At 39.8% G+C, this 17,001-nt stretch overlaps 1 protein-coding gene across 1 annotated transcript in view; it reads left to right on the top strand.

The window, feature by feature from the left end:
* SLC2A9 (solute carrier family 2 member 9) overlaps positions 1-17,001 on the top strand; it is a 90,327-nt gene that overhangs the window by 55,439 nt on the left and 17,887 nt on the right. The window contains exons 6-9 of the mRNA XM_015823841.1: positions 6,096-6,241; positions 6,758-6,890; positions 9,317-9,504; positions 14,088-14,198. Of these exons, the coding sequence (XP_015679327.1) occupies positions 6,096-6,241; positions 6,758-6,890; positions 9,317-9,504; positions 14,088-14,198 (578 nt within the window). The remainder of the gene's footprint in view (positions 1-6,095; positions 6,242-6,757; positions 6,891-9,316; positions 9,505-14,087; positions 14,199-17,001) is intronic.

The raw sequence follows: 17,001 nt of genomic DNA, 5'->3' as shown, positions 1-17,001 counted from the left end.
TACCCCCCCAGATCCGGGTGATTCCGGATCTCCTGACTTTCCGCCGCGCCCTCAAGACATGGCTTTTCCAGCAAGCGGGCCTGGCCTAGGGTGGATTTTAAATCGGGTTCATTTTTAGAAAATTTTAAATGTCACAACTTAAAATATTTGGGTTTTAATTGGTTTTATTCGGCGGGGATTGTGGGTTTGTTTTTGTTTTTAAAAAATGTTGTGAGCCGCCCTGAGTCCTTCGGGAGAAGGGCGGGATACAAATTGAATTAATTAAATTAAATAATCGAATGGCAGCCCCCAAAGACTCGCAAACAGCTCCAGAGTTTTCTGGGTTTTGCCAACCTTTATCGTCAATTTATCCCCTCTTTTGCCGAGATTGCCCTACCCCTTACCGAACTACTCAAAACAGGCAAAGGAGGAGGAAAGCCACGACTGGGCCAACCACTAGCATGGACAATGGGTTGTCAAACAGCTTTTGAGAACTTAAAAAAGACTTTTGAAACCTATAAAAAGTAGGCTGATAAAAAGAGGGCTCCCCAAATAACATTCCAAGTTGGGGAAAAGGTTTATTTGTCAACTAAATATCTACGCCTCAAGTTGCCCAGCAAGAAATTGGGACCAAATTCTTGGGGCCTTTCCCCATAGTAAGGATCATCAACCCAGTCTCAGTAGAGCTAAAACTCCCTAAACTCTTAGGGAAAATTCACCCAGTTTTCCATTGTAGCTTGTTGAAACCATATCGGAGCTCCACGTTAAGACTTCCTCCAAAAAAGACACCTGGGCCCCTCGTGGTTGCGGGACAGACCCACTATGAAGTAAAGCGTATTCTTGACTCTAGAATTTTTAGAGGGAAATTGCAGTATCTAGTACAATGGAAGGGATACCGAAGCCACCTGGGTGAAATCCAGTGAAGTAAAGGCTAATAGATTGGTCAAAAGGTTTCATGTGAAACACCCCAACAAACCAAAAGATAACCCTTGACATATGCTTTGGTTTGCTTTAAATGATCTGTCCTTTTTGTAAGGGGGGGCGGATGTCAACGCTGCAAATACTGTATATTCTTGCTTTGACAATATGCAGAACTGTCTGGTATTTTTATAGTTAAACCAGGCAACAGTGAAAAAGGGAGGAGAATAAGGATAGCCCGGGAAAAAGAAACCNGAAGTAAATCACATCTTCCAAGTTAATTGGAAGATGTGAACCATGACCCCAAAACAAGGGAGTGGAAAAATGATTAGAATGTATGTGTAACAGAAGAAGCCAGATCTAAGCATTTCCACCATGCCGTACTGATGTCTCTGTAACCTTAATAAATGCTTTTAGGAAAAAATATGCCTGAAAGTCCTTTTAAGTGTTTCATTAATCAGACACATGACAGTCTGGTAAACGTCAACCGATCCGCTTCAAACACCTGTCTAAGTGGAAGCACCTGAGATTAGGCATAGTATCAGAATCCAATTATATTTCATCTCTAGTTATCAACTATGGAAAACCCCATTTCTGCCGTCTCCGGATTCTGTCATACGATGAAGGGAAGGGGGTGAACAAAGGGGCTTTATGGCCCTCACTTCCTTCAGTATACTTCAAAGGGACTGGATGTGGATACCACCAAAAGGACTAACAATAACAATTGAATCTGGGCATTCTGTCGAGGAGACTGGAACAATCAATCTCATTTGGACAGTTAGATGGGTCCATAGCAGGGGGGGTGCCAGCTACCCTAGCCACTTTACCAATACACCTCTCCCTGGGCAAACATGAGGAGGACATAACGTTTGTGGTGACCCCAGGCATGGAATGCCCAATGATCCTAGGGATGGAATGGTTACAAAAATGGAACCCCTGGGTGGATTGGAGGACGGCAGAAATCAAATTCCTGAAGGGGGACCCTATGGACTTAAAATCCCAAGGGGGGCTACCAGAATCAAGAACAGAAAAAGCATCCATGGGAAAGGAAAAGGGGCTACCAGAAATACCAAAGGAATACAGAGACCTTGCTGAAGTTTTCAGTGAGGAGAGGGTGGATGAGCTCCCCCCACCCACCTACCCACAGACTGTGCCATTGAATTCAAGCCTGTGGCAAAACTCCCGAAGCCCAGATTATACTCCATGAGCCCAAAGGAGAAGGAGGAAATGGAAAGATTCATAAAGAAAAACCTAGAAAGGGGTTCATTGAGCCAGCCAAGCCTAAAGTGGCTGCCCCGGTCCTCTTTAGAGAGAAGAAGGACGGCTCTTTACGCTTATGCGTGGATTATAGGGCCCTGAATACAATCAGTGAAAGCAACCTATACCCTCTGCCCCTCATGAAAGACATGTTGTCACACCTCTCGAAAGGGAATTTTTTTTCTAAACTAGACCTAAGGGAAGCTTACTATCGCGTGAGAATTAAGGAAGGGGATGAATGGAAGACTGCATTTAACTGCCCCATGGGGTGCTACCAATTCAGTCTTGCCATTTGGATTACAAGGAGCCCCCGCAGTATTTATGCAATTAATCAATGACGTTCTAAGGGAGCACCTATTTAAGGGGGTCCTTGTTTACTTAGATGACATTCTTATCTTCACCGAATCAAAAGAGGAACATGTCAACCTAGTCAGAGCGGTTTTAAAGAAACTGCGAGCCAATGGTCAAAGTTTTAGCCCTATGCCAGAATTAACCCCAAACGAACCAACGATCCTATCACTGAAAGAATGGATGGAAAAACTACAAAACACCTGGCCAATAGTTAGAAAAGCACTAGACGAAGCTAGGCAGGCATACAAAGCACAAGCCGATAAAAAAAGGGTTGAGCCTACACCATTCATTATGGGAGAAATGGTGTACTTATCTACAAAATACCTAAAGTCCCTACAGCCCTGTAAAAAACTTGGACCAAAATATATAGGGCCTTTTCCAATTAAAAGAATCATAAACCCAGTAACAGAATTAGAATTACCCCAAAATCTCAGGCAAATACACCCAATTTTTCATTGCAGCTTGCTGAAAAGAGAGCATCAATCATCGTTATGGCCAAAAATTCCCCCCCACCACCACCTTCCATGGTGGAAGGTGAACAACACTTCGAAATAAAGGAAATCCTAGATTCTAGGAGATATCATGGATCAACTCAGTACCTAGTTGCCTGGAAACACCTCCCTGCCTCACAAAATAAGTGGGTCCATAAACGTCATATCAGAGCCCAGAAGCTATTAAAGAAGTTTCACACAAAGTATCCTAAGAAACCTGACTAACTTTTATACCTGTTTTGTTTTCTTTCAGGTGGATCTATGTTATTTTTAAGGGGGCAGGATGTCAGAATCCAATTATATTTCATCTCTAGTTATCAACTATGGAAAACCCCATTTCTGCTGTCTCTGGATTCTGTCATATGATGAAGGGAAGGGGGTGAACAAAGGAGCTTTATGGCCCTCACTTCCTTCAGTATACTTCAAAGGGACTGGATGTGGATACCACCAAAAGGACTAACAATAACAATTGGGGCCATTAACTTTCATGTAATCCTTTCTGAAGTCTCTCCTCTCGGCAGTGAGGAAAAGGGGGTGGGAATGTAACGCCTGGAACTGTTGCTGGAAGAAGGGGGTGATGGGGTGGGGCTACTGGCGGATCCCTTAAAACCTTGAATGGGAGAGCTTGGACCCCAAGTCCTGTCTAGAATGCCTGCAACCAGTTTTCTCTTAATAAAGATGCCTGTTGGAAGAAATATTCCAAGAGTTCTGTCTTCTTAAGATGCAAAGTGGGGTGGGTCCTTACACATAGTTTTGATTGTCTTGATCACTTGCCTTAGCATCCCAAGAATGAATCTTATAGGAGTCTGCAAGGACTTACAGATTATTGAAGACATTTGACATGACCCAGTGATTGACAAATGTCTGAAGGCCAAAGATTGCCTTCCCCATGCATCTCACATGGGCAAAGCGCGCATAGGCGAAACGTGGGAACATATGATTGGTGCACCCCGCAAGATCATGGACTCTATGTCATTAAAGACACCCACACCCACACATGAAGTCCTCACTACCCTGATGACAAAACAGTAGCAGCCATCTTCAGTACTTCATCGATAGTTCCAGACCCTTCGGTTCTTGAGTATCCTGAGTCTTCTGCAGCTGCTGTTGTTCCTGATTCTTCAGTTCCAGCTGTTGTTCCTGATTCTTCAGTTCCAGCTGATGTTCCTGATTCTTCAGTTCCAGCTGTTCCTGTGTTTCCAGATCCAGCTGTTCCTGTTTTTCCAGGTTCTTCAGTTCCTGAGTATCCTGAGAATCCAGTTCCTGAGAAATTTTGGGTTCCAGTTTTTCTATTCCAGATTTGGTTCCAGTTTCCTTTACAGGAAAAAGACCTTGTCTCGCTAAGAGGCAAGAACTCATACCAGAACTATTGGCCCATGAGACTTGCGCACCGGGCCCACCCAGTTGATGAACTACTTTGCCAAGCTGAGACCCAGATCGTGAAGCCATGTGAGTCAGGTCGTGACTCAAAAACTCTTGTACCAGGCTGATCACCGATTTGGTACCTTTGCTGATGAAGACTGAACCATGTTTGATACCAAGTTTTTACCTATTTAGTCACAAGTTAGTTAACAATGAGTATTGCATGCCTTAATGCTGTGTTTTTGCTATTTCAGTTAGTTAGTAGTGGAAATATAAATTTCCGAGCAGGGAGTATTCTGGATCATATAGATCTATGCAACTCTAACTAGAGAGCATGTATCAGTATGTTAGAATACCTGGCAGTTATTGGGTTAAAATGCTGGGTTTGTTAATAGGTCAGTGGGAGGAGTTTCTAAAGGGCATGGGGAGACTTCCTGGACATAAGCCACATGGGAATGCCTTTGTTCATCCAGCTCATGGCTTCCAGTCACATGGCTGGAGATCTCATGATTATGCCAATATGTGACGTTTAGGCAGAAGAAGAGGGGAAAAGTCCATCATCAATTTACCTGTGGAACAATCCAATATCGCTAAACGTATTTTGGATGTATCTCTACAATACTGTAAGTCTTTGTTTAGGATTCCCAGAATAAAGCAATATTTTCTGTTTGTTCCTCTGAGTTAACTATCTGTTCTGGACTGAACATGGAAGCAGTCTGATCTGTCTAGAGAACAGAATATTGCCTATTGCCACACAAGTGCATGCGTCTACAATAGAGATATTAATGTAAATAGAAATTTGACCATTATTGCATTAATACTTTCTGTTTTAATTTTATTTTAATGTTTTGTAATGTATGAAAGGTTTACAATTAAGGTATGGTAGAAACCTCAGACCAAGAGGCTGAATGCTTTATTTTGATATATACACAAGCTTGTTTTATTACACAAGGGATATAGTTCTAATGCAAATTTTAAGAAGAGGCTGGACACTCACTTGTCTGAGATAATATAGGTCCTCCTGCTTGAGCAGGGGCTGGACTAGAAGATCCCTTCCAGCTCTATTCTATTCTATTCTAAACCAAAAGACCCAGCATCTACAGAAGAAAAATCAAGAGCCATTATTTAGGACAAACAGATGACTAGCAGAGCGCATCTATGAATACCAATTAGCAGTCAGAATACATGAAAACTCCTTTATTTCACAATGGACAGACCATAGTTTCAATTGGGAAACTGTGAGCATCCTAAACAAGCCAAGTCCAAAAATGCTAGAGAATTCCTGGAAACCAGACACTCAGACAAAGCAGCCATCAGTGGGTACACTATTCAACATCTATATATTATTCAAAAGAGACAATCCAAACATCTCACCAGTAGCAACACCCAGATGAGCAGAGGTTAACACTAGACTAACAATCAAGAAATAAAAATTACCCAATCAAGGAACTACCCACTCAGGTAAACACAAGCTAACAGCCTAATCAATGAATCACCAAGACCACTCCCACCAATACTGACAGGATAATCCACTAGTATATATAATGAGAGCAAACCTCATTCCCTCTAACATCAATGTTGTTACCTAGAAAACAACCAAGCTCAAGAGCACCAAGAATCCCACAGTTCAGCCCTGATCTGCAAATATTCTCTTCCATAAAGATTTCTCTGCCTGCCTGCCTACAATTTTTGCTTTTACTAAAAAAATATTCTTTATCACTTTTTTCTTTTTCACAGGGGTATCTCTGAGTGCACTTCCAATGTATTTGAGTGAAATTTCTCCCAAGCAGATCCGCGGGTCACTAGGACAAATTACAGCAATATTCATCTGTGTTGGTGTTTTCAGTGGACAGATTTTGGGGCTACCTGAGATATTTGGAAAGGTCTGTAATAATTCTGAATTATTTATTCTTTTTTGCACTCTGTGTAAATTGAGATTGAAAGCCCATTAATTATGAACAGATAAAATGATGCCCAGATATTCTTTGCTATAATATCAAAAGAGAGATACCATCCAGTAGGTATGGTATTTGTGGCACTTATGCAATCTTGTGTAAATAACTAGAAGCTGAACAACTTCTGTTCACTTTTACTGGAGATTTGATAAGACATGAGGTTTTTTTTTAAAAAACAAACAAACTCCTTTTTACTGTCAATTTATAAGAGAGAATGTAAGGATACAAACTACAGTCATCTGCATTTCTAACTTTACACTTATTGATGGTATTGACATTCACAATTAAATGTACTTATTGTCATGTTACATAATTGTCATTCTTCTGCTTATAGATTAGAGCATCTGTTCCATCACTGAACTCTGAATTTTGCCTATGTTTTTAGTATTGCATTTTTACATGAAATGCAGCAATACCAATACTAATTTTATTAACCGATTACAGGAATTCCTGTGGCCTTATCTGTTTGCAATGATTATTGTTCCATCAACTCTCCAAATTGGAGTCCTGCCTTTTCTTCCAGAAAGTCCTCGCTTCCTATTACTTGAAAAAAATGACACAAAAGCAGCAGAAAAAGGTACTGTCACATTCATTTTTATCTCAATTGATCCTATTGTTCACCTGGTTTAAAAGCAAAAATTGTAAGCACAAATGCAATATTTTTGAGGGTGGCAGTCTTCAGGAACACTACATGCTGATATCTGTTCTGTAGGGTGGTTCTCAAATTTTTGGGTTGATAACAATATCAACAACAAAACAGCAGTACCATGCTTAAAAATTACCCTTGGTCTGCTTAAAGGAAAAGGAGAGGATCATTGCATTATGGAGTTTTTACATATTCTCTCTTGCTGGAAACAGTCCCTTATGTTGTAAAGTCTATATCATGGTTCCAATAGATGAGACCAATTAGAACAGAACTCCGAGGCTTGAGTTTTCCTTATTTATTTATTGGATACAAAGTATCAGCATGATCAAAAGTGAAACCAAGACTAAAATCCCCCCCAAAAGCAACAGTAATACAAAGTTACAGTTCCCACCCCCTGGCTATGCAAACAACTACGTTTCCCAATAATACATCCAGGTGGGCTTTCTAACACTAGGATCATCCTCCCCAGCTGAGGGAAACAGAAATGATCTTGGTTCCCATGGGACAGAAAACTGTTTAGTCTAATAGAAAACTTCCCATTCCCTCCCCATCTTGTGGCAACAAAAAATGAAGAAAATAGCTTCGGCCAGGTCTGTTGCAAGGTTGACAGTTGGATCCCCTAAAGAGAAAACAGATCCTGTAGAGAAATAAAAGGTGGCATTAGGAATCTTCCCAAGGCTTCTGAGGATATTTATTGTAAAAAGCTTTTACTAGTTGATCTGCCTTAACATTCGTGCTTTTTATCCAACTGGCCTCTGACAAAGGATATTCCTTCCATTGCATTAGATACTGTAATTTCCCCTTGTATATTCTAGAATCAAGGATTTGCTTAATTCCATAATGAGTTTCCCCCTCTACTAAAAGAGGACCAGGGGCTTCCCTGGGAGTTGGTCTCAATGAGGACTCCCTAAGAGGCTTTAACAAACTGCAATGGAAAACAGGGTGAATTTTCCCTAGCAAGCAAGGGAGTTTCAGCTCAAAAGTCACAGGATTTATAACTCTAATTATAGGAAAAGGGCCAAGAAACTTTGGTCCCAACTTCTTACTGGGTAGCTTGAGTCTTAAATATTTAGTTGACAAATATACTTTTTCCCCAATGCGAAATGGTCTCTGAGGGGACTGCATCTTATCATCTTGCTCCTTGTAAGTTTTAGCAACCTGTGTTAGAGCTTTTTTCACATTAGTCCAAACAGTTTGCCATGAAGCAACCCATTGATCCAAGGCTTGTGAGACAGGTGGTTCCTGAGGATATTCACGGCCAGTTGCTATTTTAAATGGAGTAAGACCAGTACTATTGTGCACCGTATTGTTGTATGACACTTCCACGAAAGGCAGGAGGTCAGCCCCATTAGTCTCTTGATAATTAATGTAGCATCTGATGTATTGTTCCACCATTGTGTTCAAATGTCCAGCCGATCCATTTGTGCTCAAATGAAAAGCCGACGAAAGTCCTTGAGTGGACCCAATCAGTCTAAACTTAGGGCTAGAATCCCTGAAATCTTTAGCCACGTAATGAAATAATATTATATGGTATGGTTGTTCTGTTGTTTGTTTGATTGATTTCTGTCCAGAAGAAAAACAAAGCTTAAAACAAGTAAAAAAATAATAATAATTTATCTATAACCTAGCTCAGACAGAAAAGATTGGGGAAAAGGAAGATTGGTTCATTTGCTGTAATGAGAATATATTGTCACTGTCTTCCATATTTTGGAATAAATATAGTTATTCTTACTAGATGTGTGACCAGTAGAATGCTACATAAAACTAGTCAGAAGTAAATGTTTTTAACTTCATTCCAGTAGAAGTAAATATAAGATTGCAGTTTAGATTTCATTGTGCTTCTAAATTTCTATTTACTAGGGACCATCTTAGCTATTATATTGCCTGATTCTGCCAACAAATGAAGATGTAAAATCATGTTATATTGTTGCATAATAATGAAAAAGATGTGAATGAGTTGTGTACAGTTAGAAATATCTTATATCTTCAAACTGGAATGAAAGAGTTAGAAATAGGATAGTTACAATATGCTGTTATTTTAAATGTATGAATAAGAGCAGCAGATTTAGAATTTACAAAATTGTTGGACCTGAAATGAAACTTGTAAATATTTGTGGAATTATTATTGAATAGTAAGAGAAATCATTATCTGCTATTTATTTGAGTAAACCCAAACATTACTGATGAAGCTGACATATTTTGCTGAAGGATCTGTTTTTGAAAGATAAAAAGATAAATGTTTGGTGTAAACTACAATTTGATGTGTAAAATATGTAATTGATGTACAATTTGATGTAAAATAGTTTGATATGAATAAAACTAATTGTGTATAAATTGTATGAACTGTGGGCTTGCAGCATTTCAGAAATTCCTTGGAAAACCTGATGTGTCACATGAAATAGAAGAAGTTCTGGAAGAGAGTCGAGTGCAGAAAAATATTCAAGTAGCATCTGTATTTCAACTTTTGTGTGACAACACTAAGCGGTGGCAGATTCTCACTGTAATTGTAACTATGGCTTGCTATCAACTTTGTGGCCTTAATGCTGTAAGTCATTATATGCATATATATATATTTAATTATTGCTTTCACAGCCCACTTTTTAGATAAGATAACCTTTATTGTCATTTTTTTTACTGTAGGCACATTGACACACATTAAAAATGAAATTTAGTTGCTTGCTCTCAAAAGTGTACACATACTGTACATAATACACATTTAAACATGCTATATACAATATATACATAAACCTTCACCCTTACATATAAATATTAATCACTGACCATCTTGAATATGTTACCAAAAGAGGAAGGATTAGGGTTAGGGTTTGTTTTCTTTAGAATTTCAAGTAATTTAAAATAGCGCCCCCTCAACATCAAAGCCTGGGAGATTAGTTGGCCAAGAGATATATGACCTGTCCCTTCCTGCTTTTACTCTAGCTGTAAACCACTGTATCACAGGACCTGAACACACAATTCCTCACTTGTTTCTGTTTGTGTTTTTCCTCTTTCCCCCTCTCCTTTTTGAAAATATATGAACTGCAAATCTGCAATTAACAGAATAACAGAATTGAAAAGAATCTTGGATGTCTTCCAGTCCAACCCCCAGCTCAAGCAGGAAACTCTGTACCATTTCAGACAAATGCTTATCCAATCTCTTATTAAATACCTCCAGTGTTGGAGCACCGACAACTTCTAGCAGCAAGCCATTCCACTGAATAATTGTACTAAACATCAGAAAAATTCTCTTTGATTGTAGGTTGGTTCTCTCCTTGATTAGTTTCCATCCATTGCTTCTTGTCTTGCTATCAGGTGCTTTGGAAGATAGGTTGACTCCCTCTTCTTTGTGGGAAGCCCTTGGATATTGGAATACTGCTATCATATCACGCCCCTAGTCCTTTTCATTAAACTAGACCTATCAAATTCCTTCAACTGTTCATTATATGTTTTATCCTCCAATCCCCTAATCATCTTTGTTGCTCTTCTGTGCACTTTTTCTAGATTCTCAACTTATTTTTTTATATTGTGGCAATCAAAACTGGATGCAATATACTAAGTGTGATCTTACCAAGGCATTATAAAGTGATATTAACATTTCATGTGATCTTGATTCTTTCCCTCTTAAGGGAGCCTAGGATTGTGATGGCTTTTTTGGTAGCTGAAGCACACTGCTGGCTGATATTTAAGTGATTGTCCACTAGGATTCCCAAAATCCTTCTCACAGTTATTGAGCCATGTACCTACCACCTGTTCTATACTTCTGCACTTGTAAAATCTTCCTTTTCTCTACATTGAATTTCATTCTGTTAGGGTCTAATGCTCATGTCAATCAAGATCCTTCTGTATCTTGAAGCTATCTTCTGTAATATTGGCTAGTCATCTGCAAATCTGATGTGTTCTTCTTCTATCCCCTCGTCTAAATCATTGATGAAGATATTGAAGAGTACTAGGCGTAAGATAGAGCCTTGGAGTACCCCACTGCATACTTCCCCCCATGTAGATGCAGTTCCATTAAGGACTACATGTTGAGTGTGGTTGGTCAGCTAGTTACAAATCTATCTGGTGGTGATACTGTGTAACCAACATTTTTCTATCTTATCAAGTAGTAGTTTGTGGTCTACTTTATCAAATGCCTTACTGGAGTCCAACAAAATTATATCCACAGCATTTTGCTAGTCCACTATTTTTTTCACTTTGTCAAAGAATGCAATAAGAGTTGTCTGGCATGATGAGTTTTTACAAACCCATGTTGGTTTCTGGTTATGATTTTTTTGCCTCAGGTATTTGCAGATTCATTGCTTGATTATCTTTTCCAAAATCTTTCCAGGTATTGATGCCAGGGCTGATAGGTCTGTTTTTTCTTGGCTCTATTTGTTTTCCTTTTCTGAAGATTGGAACTATCCTTTTCCAGTCATCTGGGTAGTTCCCTGATACTCCAGGATCTTTGAAAGATATGCTTCAGTAGTTCTGAGATCCCTTCTGCCAATTTCTTCAGAATTTTGGGGTGTAATCCATCTGGTCTTGGTAATTTGAACTTGTCTAGAGTGGATACCATTTTCTTATTTATGTATTTTGGCTTGCATTGCTGATTTTATCCCTCCAATTGCTTGTGAGGGAGAATGAGAATGGGTGGAGGGGGATGGCAGAGCCCTGACTCTGAGAAGAGGGAAGAGGGATGATATTCTTGGGGAGTGTTGGGCAGGACAATGCATCAGAGTAGGGGTGCTATAGGAGTCTGGGGGCAGTCCAGTCCTCTGATGTATAGTATCGGTGGTGTGTTCTGCCCCCCTAAGCTCATCTTCAGGACCTATGAGGGTAGCCTCATAGGTCCTGAGATTTGGCTGCTGTGGTGAATGCCAGATTGGTCAATAATAAGGCTCTCCTTATCTAAGATCTTATTGAGGAGGAATGAGCTGACTTGGCATGTATTAAGCATTTATTACCAAGACTTGGGTAATTCTGGAAGCGGGGTTCCCTTTCCTGAGATGCTAGAGGCCATCTAGAGCTATCAAGTTTCCCAGACTTATAGTTCTGGGTGTCTTCAATCTGCCATCCCTGCTTATGTTCTCGGAAGTGGCCCAGGAGTTCATGGCAGCCATAGGCCTATCTCAGATCATCTTAGGCCTGACTCAGGACAGTGGTCACATGCCAGATATGGGGCAATGACAACATGATCTAGGATGAATTTAAAATTATCCCACTTGTCATGGTCAGATGTCCTGATGTCCCTGAGATTTCTGTTGCTGCCCCCCTCTGCAGGGAGGTTACACCTATTTGTATGGTCCATCCTTAATGACTGATGGACCCAATTGGGTTTCAGAGGAACTGAGAGATATTCTGCTGCAGGGCCTGTTGAAGCCAGAAACCAACCGGCTGCCAGGGCTCTGGACAGGATTTCTTCTATGCGACCGCTTTTCACTCATCATTCCTGTGCTTCATGGAGGATGTCAAGAGCTTTTCACTGCCTAGAAACTTTTCACCTAGTTTCTTCTCTGCTCTCAAGTTGAAAACAATAGGGAGGGGGGTAGTTGAATCATCTGGGGTGGGAATGGAATGCCAAGAATCCATCTGCAGATCATGAGGCCCTGCTTCCCCCTTCAAGGACACGCTGCACAGGTGTTTGAACGATCCAGACAGTTACCATAACAAATGAAGTGTAGGTGATTGGACAATGCAATGGATTAAGGGGAATGGCCAAAGGGGGAATTCATGCTTAATTATATGGACCTTTGAGCGGGAAATTCAGAGATGGTTTTGCTTCCTTTGTGCCAATGTAGTGTATTCAATAAAAGTATTACTAGTGGGAAGAACAATGTCCCAGGAGTTCCTTTCTCGGATTCACTAGCTGGATATCTGACAGAGGAGTTGTGAGTTTTGAAAAGGGTTAAGAGATGGCTAGAACATTGCTGGAGGATAATGAAGGATGACGCCGACTGACAGAACTTAGAGTCGCTATCAAGGCCTATCTTGTGGCAGTAAGAGTGACAAAACAGCATTATTTCTCCATTCTTATTGTGTCCATATAGTGTCACTCAGTGGCCCTATTCCAGGTCACACGATCCCTCCTGGGATGGGGGGACTATGCAATCTTCTTCACGGCCATGTGGAGAAATTTGTTCAATACTTGATGGACAAAGTTGTTTGGATTCATTCTCAGTTTGAGACCCAGGTGTGAGGCAGGTCCTTATGAGATGCTTGGGGAGGGGTCTTGCCCAATGATCTGGGAACAGTTTTATCCTGTTGATCATGAAGTGGCCAGGACCCTCGATGCTGCCAGTTAGATCCTTGTCCCTCTGGATCATGAAAGCCTCCATTACTATGACTAGCAGGTGGATTCAAACAGTGATTAATATATCATTTCAGGAGGGGACATTTCCAGGATCTTTTAAGGAGGCCCTGGTTTGCCCCCTCCTAAAAAAGCATTGCTTGATCCCACCTGCTGGGACAACTTCTGTTCAGTTTCCAGTCTTCCCTTTTTAGAGAAGATTGTGGAAAAGATAGTGGTCTGGCAGCTTCACATGGTCCTGGATGAACTGGATTATCTGTACCCACTTCTGTTAGGATTCAGGCCCAGTTATAGGATAGCAACAGCATTTATCTCATTTGTTGATGTCCTCTAGCAAGAACAGGATAGGAGTAGTGCAACCATCTCTTAAAGCTAATCTCAACTCATTACCTGTATAAAAGACACCTGGGAGCCAGAAATCTTGCTGATTGATAGGGGATCAAATACTTATTTCGCTCATTAAAATGCAGATCAATTTATAACTTTTTTGAAATGCATTTTTCTGGATTTTTTTGTTATTATTCTGTCTCTCACTGTTAAAATAAACCTACCATTAAAATTATAGACTGATCATTTCTTTGTCAGTGGGCAAACATACAAAATTAGCAAGGGATCAAATAATTTTTCCCTTACTGTAAATATTTCACATTGTCTTCAATATACCCAGATACAAATGTTTTCAACATTGTGATGTCCATAGGCTGGGCATCTGAAGGTTATAGAGAACTGTTTTGACAAATTCCAGACCATCATTAAATGTATGTATATATGTAAAACTTAGAATCTGATTAGGGCCAAATGACTTTTTTTGAAACCCAATAACTGGAAGGTGGCTTCTATTCCAGATTTGGTTCTACACAAATGATATTTTCAGGGGAGCTGGCCTAAGTCCTGAAATGATTCCATATGTTACCTTAAGCACAGGAGCTGTGGAGATCTTGGCTGCTCTTTTCTCTGTAAGTGTGTGGTGGGTTGAATAACGTATAGAAATGTATAAAGAATATATAATTTAGAATGAAATATTTTTCAGTTTCCATCTTAGTTTTAAACTGACAATAACGAAATAAAAGGACTGAATCTTATAAAAATCTTTACTAGAAACCAAGAGCCTCTGAGTTCTGATTCTGTCTTAGGCATGAAAGCCACTTGGGTGACTTTGTACCAGTCACTCTCTCTCAGCGCAACTCACCACACAGGATTGTCACTGTGGGGAAAAATAGGAGGAGGAAAGAGTATTATGTATGTTCACTGCCTTGAGTTATTTGTAAAGTAATAAAGGCAGGATAAAAATCTAATAAAAAATAGAATTAAACACATTAGAATGAATAACAGACATACCGTGTTTCCCTGAAAATAAGACCTGGTCTTTTGGTTTTTTGCCTCCAAAAGAGGCACCAGATCTTATTTTCGGGGGGGGGGGAATCTTTTCCACTCACCTCCGGCACCAACAGCCCTGCCTAGCCGGTCCACATCTTCTGCATCTGAAGGAGCAGCTTCATTCTGCAGCTGAGAATGGAGTTCTGGCTTGCATTTTGCAGTCAAAGGCCTTTCCAGAAGGCCACTGCAGCAGAGAACTGAGCTATGGATTGAATCCATAGCTCAGTTCTCAGCTGCAGTGGGCTTCTGGAAAGGCCTTTGACTGTGAAATGCAGGCCTGGGGATGCCGCAGAAGAAGTGGGCTGGCAAGGAGAGGCCTGGCTGCAAGGTAAGTGAGTGCGGGGTGCATGGGGCAGTTCCACACCCCCACCCCCACCCCCACCCTAGCTTGATTTTTAGGTGTGTGCCTCAACCCCAAACTAGGGTTTATTTTTGGGGTAGGGCTTATATTAGGCCCACCCCCAAAATCAAGCTAGGGCTTATTTTTGGGAAAACATGGTAGTTCACCATCTCAAAGATTTTACTTTTTTGAAAATCTGAGGGGAAAACAGTTAATCAGGTAAGCAACTGAGATTGTGGCTAATGTTTTCTTACAAACGTAGGTGTTCTTTCTTTTGAATAGATCAATATTTATTTAATTTTATGGAGTTGTGAGTGGCATGAAGAAATATAATCCATAAAACAATAATGAAAAAAATAAAATAGATGGAAGTTACTAATGACAACTAATTTATGTTTAAAATATAGAGGGCTAATGTTAAGAGTGTAAGAACTCCTGGCTTTAATTGAAATGAACTACATTTTAATCTCGTCTCTTGTTGAAATGATTGGAATGACTCTTCTAAGAATATTGGGGCTTCCAAGAAAACATGCTTGGGATTACACTTTAACTTTGGGTTAAATAAAACTGTTACCTATCGCAGGGGGCCCCAACCCCTGGTTTACAGACCGGTGGCCCATTGGGAACTGGGCCGTGCCAGCAGCAGGTGAGGAGGTGAAGCTCCATTTGCAGAAGTGGCAGGCACGCATGCAAACCCATCCCCTCCCCCCCCCACTGCCACTGCGGATCCACAGAGCCAGAAAGATTGGGGAACGTTGACCTATACCATTTGAAGGTTTCTTATTCACATCTACCATTCAAAGATATTTTCCTTAAAGACAAACTTTTTTGTTTCTGAGGAAAAACTGAAAAAGCCACGTTTTGCAAACAACTGACTGAACTCTTTGTTTTAAAGCTATTGGGAGAAAGAAATATGCATGAAACTGCCATTTGTAGAATGTCGAGAATGACACTTACTTCTTTGCATGTAGAGAGGTTGCCAGTGACAACTCAAGCCCTTAGTATTCTGATTGGTGAATACCATATCATTGAAATTACTTAAGTGCCTACCTTACAAAATATATTTATGTGTTGCTACTAATATATATACACACACACACACACACACACACACACTACTAATATATATACACACACACACACACACACACACACACAAAATTCGGATTTCTCTCTCCCATATTTGGGCCGACAGGGTGCATCAAAGTAAAAAAGCATTCATATATATATATATATTGTGTGTGTGTATATATATATATATATATTGTAATAATGTAGCTGAAGATGAAATGTGAGGTCTTGAGTATAGGAGCAAAAAGAAATTTTAAAAGGTCATCTATTTTTAGGGTGTAGAAATACAGTAGTTGATATTGGTTCAGGTCTGCTGTTGGTTGCAAACTTGCTGGTTTTAACCACTGCAAGCATGCAAAAGTAGCCAAGATTTAATTAGAATTTTGGTATGATTTAGTACATTTGAATCTGAGCTTTGCTGGGTTGAATTCAAATAATCAGATCAGTTTTATTCACAAATTTGATTCATTATGATGAAGCATGAAAGTGTAAAAGCCCATTAATTTACTGAATAATGTATCCAGTTAGATTTGATGCATCACATTGATTAAGTTGTTCAGACTTAATTCAAAGAAATGTGATCAAATTAATTCTAAATCAAAGCTTTGCACAATCTTACTAGCCATTAATCTCTTCGGTGTCCCACCCACTCTGCAGTAGGCAGTTAGTGATTAACAATGATTAACAATAGAAGTTGGAATATGAAAGTTATACAAAGCCTTTTGAACTCTTATACATTGAATTGGAAATTATCAGAAGCTCAAAGGAAATTCTAATTTTGAACCAAGTGCATAATGAACGTACTTGCTTTAGAGTCAAATTTTGCTAAAGGAGGTATAAAAGTACAGAAAAGGACATTGAAGTAAAAACATAAAGTATCCTGTAAAATTAGACCAAGTTTCTAAACAGTCTGTTTATGCATTGAATTAAGAGCAGTTAAATTTTCAATTTATGTATGGAAATTAATCTGG

The sequence above is a fragment of the Protobothrops mucrosquamatus genome, unplaced genomic scaffold (assembly GCF_001527695.2).
Source record: "Protobothrops mucrosquamatus isolate PMUCROS unplaced genomic scaffold, P.Mucros_1.0 scaffold2009, whole genome shotgun sequence".
Classification (NCBI taxonomy): Eukaryota; Metazoa; Chordata; class Lepidosauria; order Squamata; family Viperidae; genus Protobothrops; species Protobothrops mucrosquamatus.
This window is presented reverse-complemented; position numbering and strand designations above follow the sequence as displayed.